This window comes from Lycium ferocissimum, chromosome 9 (assembly GCF_029784015.1).
Source record: "Lycium ferocissimum isolate CSIRO_LF1 chromosome 9, AGI_CSIRO_Lferr_CH_V1, whole genome shotgun sequence".
NCBI classification, from domain to species: domain Eukaryota; kingdom Viridiplantae; phylum Streptophyta; class Magnoliopsida; order Solanales; family Solanaceae; genus Lycium; species Lycium ferocissimum.
The window spans coordinates 3,024,070-3,031,715 of record NC_081350.1 but is presented as its reverse complement, the minus strand read 5'-3'; the positions used below and the strand labels follow the sequence as shown (position 1 = coordinate 3,031,715).

The 7,646-nt window shown below is 35.4% G+C and overlaps 1 protein-coding gene across 1 annotated transcript; it reads left to right on the top strand.

Moving 5' to 3' along the window:
- Window positions 1-2,810: 2,810 nt before the first annotated feature.
- LOC132029520 (EIN3-binding F-box protein 1-like) lies at window positions 2,811-6,776 on the top strand. Its single transcript, XM_059418768.1, has 2 exons — window positions 2,811-3,131; window positions 4,096-6,776. Exons 1-2 carry the CDS (start codon window positions 3,107-3,109, stop codon window positions 6,063-6,065), a joined length of 1,995 nt encoding a protein of 664 aa, XP_059274751.1. The 5' UTR covers window positions 2,811-3,106; the 3' UTR covers window positions 6,066-6,776.
- Window positions 6,777-7,646: the final 870 nt, after the last annotated feature.

The following is a 7,646-nucleotide window of genomic DNA, read 5'->3' as shown; positions in this document are numbered from 1 at the left end:
CACTTTAGTGTCTTCCTTGAGGTATATTTCAACATCGTGTTCAGGGAGCTAGTTTCAATAGTATTAGTTATTGTCCATTTTGGTCCAGCAAATTTTACGAATTATCTCGAGTTACACCACAATTAAGTTAAATGAGTGTGTAAATTATTTGAACTTGTTCTTATATGTATATATATATATATATATATATATATATATATATATATATATATATATATATATATATATATATATATATATATATTATGGTGTCGATTATCGCATGCACTTGTCCCGGGGACCTATCTTTAACTTGATTTCATCAGCCTTCTCCATCACGATCGTAATATATTAACTAGCAAACGACAAATGATATTAAGAAAAAAACTTCACCCTAGCACACAATTATTCATCTCAAACATTTAAAAAATATCTATGTGATTGTGCTAAGAAAGTTGTATTAATTCTATCTCTACGTAATAATTATTTCGATGAAGTGGGTTCTCGCGTTAGATCACAACTATACGACTCAATCTTGGTGATTTAATTTAGTTATTTATTTGCAAATAATCTCGATCTAGTTGCATGGTAAGTGAGTAATTTTTCTATCCCAATGCATATGGCTTTACAAACTATTGGTTGATTGACTATACATTTAATTGAGTTTCATAATTTATGTCGCATGAAACAAGGTTATATCGGTACAATGCTTAAGGTGTTCATAGACACACTTGAGGACGAGTTCAGAAATTTAATAGAAACAACACTTAGTTAAAGTGCCAAAATGTAAAAAAAGGACAAATTTAGGAAGCTGCATATGCATTAAGCCATTTTTTTTTAATGATGACCGCATGGCATATGTAGTTTCAAGTAGTAAGGATAGTTTAATATGAAGCACACTTCTTGAGCTTGTTAGAGAAATTTGATAGAGCTAAAATAAGATGAACTTCCATAGACACAATATATAAAACGGAAAAGGGCCTAAAATGTCCTTGAACTATTAAATTTAGTGTAAAAATACCCTCCATCCACCTTTGGGGCCTAAAATACACCCGACGTTAACCTTTGGGGCCTAAGATACCCTTATTTTTAACGGACCCATTTCAAAACCCAATTAACAATTTCATTTATTACGTGACAGCTTCTCATTGGTTAATAAAATAATGAACTTAAACTAATTAATCTCTCATTTAGCCCGATCCAACTAATTAGCCCTACCCGCCCAATTAAATCCTCTTTTATCCATATCGAAAGCAACCCTTGAACCCATTCAACTAATAAGCCCAACCCTCGAACGGTGCAGACATTTGGGTGATGATTCAACCAATACATGAAACACTGAAAGAAACAGTGTGTTTTTGTTTCATGATTTGTTTCTTATAGTGTTTTATGGTCATAATTTCAGCTGAAAATGACATATTTAATTTCCTTTAACAAGAAATCTCCTGTAGTCAAATTCTGGTAAGTTTTCAAGTGTTTCAACGTAAAGGTTTATCAATTTAAATGATCCTTTTTATGTTGAGTTATTTATTAGTGAATCATGAATGTATGAAGCAACATATATATATCAATGTAAGAAAGAAAATAGAAAAGAATATTACTTTTACAGGGTGGTGTTTGATTAATTCTACTTTGAAAATTTGAACTAAATTAAAATAGAAACAATGTATTTCTATTTCATGGTTCATTTCTTTCGGTGTTTCATGTATTGGTTGAATCACCATCAAAATGCTCGACCGGCCCGGAAAATTCGAGGGTTATTAGTTGAATGGGTTCGAAGGATTTCTTTTGATATGGATAAAAGAGGATTTAATTGGCCGGTAGGGCTTATTAGTTGGATCGGGTTAAATGGGAGATTAATTAGTTTAAGTTAATTATTTTATTAACCAGATAAGGAAGTTCGCATTACGTAATAAATGAAATTGTTAATTGGGTCTTGAAATGGGTCCGTTAAAAATAAGAGTATTTTAGGCCCCAAAGATTGACTCCAGGGGTATTTTAGGCCCCAAAGGTTAACGTTAAGAGTATTTTAGGCCCCAAAAGTGGATGCAGAGAATTTTTGCACCAAATCTAATACTTCAAGTGTATTTTAGGCCCTTTTCGTATGAAAAAAAAGGACTCTTTTTTATGTGTTTCTATTGAAAAATTAAATTCAAAGACAGCTCTTTTGTTTTAAAGAAATATCAACTTCGAGGTATGACAACTTTTAAATTTCTAATAAATACCAACTCTTCCCCTAGATTTTCTATAAAAAAATTACTTATCCTGTCTTATTTTGGATGCGACTATTATTAATATAGAGAAGTAAACAGTTTCTTCTTTGAATCCTTTTAGTTATTATGCATGTTCTTTATGTAATATGGAGCTTTTGAATATTGATATCCATACTTATTACTATAAAAAAATTTATGCAATCTGCTTCAAACACCATCATTCTTTTTAAATTAAAAGAAGTTAAGAAACAGATACTTGGTTGCAATACTATGCTGAAAATAAATAAAATTAAATACGAGTTGGGGCATGGTTTCCTTTTCTTACCCAACTAACCTATTGCCATAGTTAAGTCTAACCATAGAAAAGTATTTGATGGTTACCTACCTTTATTGATTTTGTGTATTCCTTGAAAGGTAAGCCTTTGGGTTAAATAAAAAGTATATATTTTTTTTACTATTAAATAAATGCAAGGAACATTGAACATAGCATGTCAAGATCATCTATAGATTTGGTTCATTGTATCTGAATGGGATTCCTTTTCTTCTCTCTTTCCTAAATAAAATTTAAAAAAAATAAAATAAAAAAAAAAACTTTAACCCCACCTTACACAACACAAACACAAGACAAGAAAAGAAAAGATATAGATAGAGAATACCACACCCACACAAACCTCAATTCGGACACATAGTTTTGCACCTCTTCATCCACCCACCCCCTTTTCCCCTCACTCTTTTCTTTTTGCCCTATTCAATAGGGTTTCCATATGATCTCTTGCTAGCCTTTATTTTCTGATGCAATCAGTTGTTCAAGCTCTATTGATTGTCTTTCTTTTGGTTCATCTCTCAATTTTTGCTCTCCATAGAGGGTTTTTTGGGCTTGAACAGTGCAGATTCTACCTCCCTAGTGTTTTTCAATGTCTAAAGTCTTCAATTTTAGTGGTATGTTCTTGATCCTTTTCTTGGTTTGCTTACAAATTCAATCTTTATGTTAATTCACTGTTTTCTCTCTCTTTTTGGAACTAGTGTTCTAGACTTTACGTTTTGCTTAGAGTTTATGTGGTGTTGTGACTTTGTGTAACTTTCTAGTTGAAACTAGTGGGGTTTCTATATTTAGGTCCATTTTTCCTTTACTTAAAGTTCATATCTTGATAATTTAAGCTTTTTCTCTTTTTGGAACCAGTTGATCTGTAAAGGTTTTGGTTTTCTTGGCTTAAAGTTTATTTCTTGATTTTAATTATACGTTTTTCTGTATTCTTGATGCTGGTGGGATTTTAGATTTTGTAGTACAAATTTACTGCTTGCTTACGGTCATTTCTTGATTCCCTTTACATATTCCTTTAGATCTTTGTCACTTTTGGATCCTTAAGCAAATCTATTATGGAAGAGATCTAGTTCTTTTTTGCTACATCACTTGGGATAACAAGATCTGTCAGTAATCAAAAAGATTTGAGCATAAAACAAAGCTTATGGTTCCTTGTGTTTCTATATGTGAATTACTTGTGTTGTAGAGCTTTTTCCTTGATTTTAGCCTAATTGTGATTTCCACTTTGATCTATCTTGAGGTGATACAATTTAATATCTAGAGGAATATTCAGGTTCACAAATTAGCTGTTAGTAATATGCTCATCTGGGAAAAAAATTGTCAATATTGATCAGGAAACTCACTGATGGATATATGTTATAGATAAATTGGTTTTCTCATGGTTGACTGAAATATTTATCCTTACAGAACACTTCAAAACTGATTAACCTGACATAAGGAGTATCTTGTATTTCTGCGATATATGCTCTAAATCTGAATCTGGGCGGACTTCTATCTGAAGTGGGTTTGACCTTTCGCAAGATTTGTTTAATCTCTATTTTGATCTTTGGCTGATGTTTGTTACCATCTTTTGGATTTCAGGTGATGATGCTTTTTACCATGGCGGGGCTGCTGTATACCCAAGTCCCAAGGAATCCAGCCTATTTCTGTCCCTTGGGCATCATGTGGATGTCTATTTTCCCACTTGCAAGAGGTCTCGCGTCACTGCCCCCTTCGTTTTCACTGAAAAGAAGAAGTTGCCTTCCATCGATGTCCTACCTGATGAATGCCTTTTTGAGGTGTTCAGGCGTCTTTCTGATGGCAAAGAGAGGAGTGCCTGTGCTTGTGTTTCCAAGCACTGGCTTATGCTTTTAAGCAGCATCCGCGGGGATGAAACAGTCATCTCAGGTCCCATTCCATCTTTGGAGACTGAGGAAAGATCTATTCAAAGCACCCCTGTTAAGCCCGTGGACTGTATTAAGAAGGGTGAGGTTGTAGAAGTCGCTGACACTGAAGCTCAAGATATTGAAGGAGGAGGTCATCTTTCCAGGTGCCTTGATGGAAAGAAAGCAACAGATGTCAGACTTGCTGCTATTGCTGTTGGAACTGCAAGCCATGGAGGGTTAGGGAAGCTTGCTATTCGAGGAAGCAACCCAAGCCGTGGTGTGACTGATACCGGGCTCAAGGCTATTGCTCATGGTTGCCCTTCTCTCAGGGCTCTTTCTCTGTGGAACGTGTCTTCTGTTAGTGATGAAGGTTTATCTGAGATTGCTGAGGGATGTCATCTGTTAGAGAAGCTTGATCTTTGCCAATGTCCTGCAATTACTGATAAGTCTTTGTTGGCTATTGCAAAGAATTGTCCTAGTCTGACCTCTCTAACGATAGAATCTTGTTCAAATATTGGGAATGAAAGTCTTCAAGCTGTAGCTCGTTTTTGCCCTAAATTGAAGTTTGTGTCTCTCAGAAACTGCCCACTCATCGGCGATCGAGGAATTGCAAGTCTCTTTTCATCAGCCGGTCATGTTTTGGAAAAGGTGAAGCTTCACGCACTGAACATTAGTGACATCTCCCTTGCTGTTATCGGACATTATGGCATTGCAGTGACTGACATAGCTCTTATTGGTCTTCAAAACATAAATGAAAGAGGATTCTGGGTCATGGGCAATGGCCAAGGTTTGCAGAAGCTGAGGTCCCTTGCAATAGCTGCTTGCCAAGGAGTTACTGATTTGGGGTTTGAAGCTCTTGGTAAAGGTTGTCCAAACTTGAAGCTGTTTTGCCTCCGAAAATGTACGGTGCTGTCAGATAATGGGTTGGTTGCTTTTGCCAAAGGTTCAGGCGCACTGGAGAACCTCCAATTAGAAGAATGCCACAGGATCACCCAGGCTGGGCTCTTTGGCGTTCTTTTGAACTGTGGTGAGAAGTTGAAGGCTCTATCCCTGGTGAACTGCTTTGGTGTTAAAGACTTAGCATGTCGGTTTCCGTCGGTGCTGCCTTGCAACTCACTGCAGTCTGTGACTATTCGCAACTGTCCTGGAGTTGGTAATGCTACCCTGGCCATAGTGGGTAGGCTGTGCACGAAATTGACTCATCTGGAGCTGAGTGGCCTTCTTGGAGTAACTGATGAGGGTCTTTTCCCTCTTGTGCAGAGCTGTGAAGCTGGTTTGGTCAAGGTGAATCTAAGCGGATGTGTTAATGTTACTGACAAATCAGTTTCAGCAATAATTGAGTTGCATGGGGGAAGTCTTGAGTTTCTGAATGTTGATGGTTGTAAAAATGTTACTGATGCAACTTTGTTAGCAGTCACCAACAACTGCTGGTTGCTCAGTGAACTTGATGTTTCAAAGTGCGGAATCACTGATTCAGGGATTGTATCTTTGGCCGGTGCTGTGCAGCATAATTTGCAGATCCTCTCACTATCGGGTTGCTCTCTTGTTTCAGACAAAAGTGTACCATTCCTGCTGAAGTTGGGCCAGACACTTGTGGGCTTAAACATCCAGCATTGCAATGGGGTCAGTAGCAGCAGCGTTGATCTGCTCTTAGAACAACTCTGGAGGTGTGATATCCTCTCTTAAGAATCAGTGCAGCTTACAAGTTGATGGCCTTTGAAGATGGGGTGTAGAAAGGAAGTTTAACTAGTCTTTTCTTTGTTAGCGTTAGCATAAAGTTTTTTGGTCCACGATCTTGGGTCTTCTAATGGTCCAGTACCTCGGCTCCTTTTTCCAGGGTATGTGGCTGGTCCTCTTTTTTGCAGCTGAAGCTGTTTTTGGGAATTTTTTTCCTGTTCTTCCAGCCATACATCCCTGAGAATACAGATGCTGGGTTTTGGATTTAGAGATTCACGTCTGGTCCTAGTCGTTGCCACTACTTTTTAGCTTCTAGCCTTGCATTGATTTCCAGATCTTGCAACGGTAGAAGCTTTTCCAAGTTGTCTTAGTCTTTTATGTGTGTGCACTTCTAGTTTTACCGAGTCTTACACGTTCTTGAACCTTCGTGTTCAGCTCGTGATGGTTGGGTTTGAGATTGTGTCTTGTACTTAGGTTGCTGTTGGGTAGTTCTAGGTTTTAAGTGCCTCGCTTTCATGGGCTTTGGCCATGGCAGTAAGTTTCTTTTCTGCCATGACAACCCTCGGGTTGTTTTTTCTTTTCACCAAGCCTTAGTTTTGCAGGCCTCTCTTGTTCATGAACTTACCATGCAACCTCCTGTTACCTATGGAAATGTTAGTTTGTATCTATGCTTTTTATGAAATAAAAAGAAAAAAAAAAAGAAAAAAAAGTTAGGTTGTGTATCTGTGTGTTTGATCTCCAGAAATTGATTACTACTTGCTTTACTCTCTTACTCTTCTCTTTTATTAGTGGAATCCAAATAATCTCCTTGATAAGTTTCGTTGGTCTTGAATCCAGTGAATTTGCACATTGAGCTTTAATTGAAGGGGAACTTTCATAAATACAAGATATATAAGAGTTAATTATATAATATACAACTAATTTAGATATTATAAATTATGCTAAATTTCATAAATACAAGATATATAAGAGTTAATTATATAATATTCAACTAATTTAGATATTATAAATTATGCTAAATTAAAGCTAAAAATAAGGAGATTATTGTTATGAATAAAAAGTTAAAAATAAGGAGATATCTTATATTAGTGATAATATAATTAAATGCATATAAAAATACAATAATTGCTTACCTAAAAAAGCTTCAATATAGTCTACTAGCAAGCTAATTCATGAATTTTAATAAATTAAAAAAAAAGTTAATTCATGAACAAATATACTACTGTATGTGGGAGGTGGGAGGATTATATTAAAGGTAGTTACATTACTATTTATGTTAAAGTTAATTTTTTATTGAATTAAAGTTTGATCAATTAATGTTGTATTTTTTAGAAAGGTCTTCTAGTAGTGTATTAATATTGTTATGAAGTATGACTTGCTTATTTGATAATATTGTCTAATAATTGGGAAAGTTTTGATGGTTTCCATAACTTGTGGTGTTTTATGCCTATAAGAAAAAATGCAACTTAAGAAATTCAAATTGCATGTCCAAACATGATTTCATCTCATGAATTCAAATCATGTCCAAACGGCTCCTAAATTTACCAATTTGAATGTACCATATATTTTTTTAGGTATATTTTTATATAT

What these genes read in the sequence shown, in the direction of transcription:
- LOC132029520 (XM_059418768.1), top strand. Translation starts at nt 3,107, where the DNA reads ATGTCTAAAGTCTTCAATTTTAGTG. An exon ending in TAAAGTCTTCAATTTTAGTG is followed by an intron (nt 3,132 to 4,095) that starts GTATGTTCTTGA and finishes TTTGGATTTCAG; the next exon opens with GTGATGATGCTTTTTACCAT.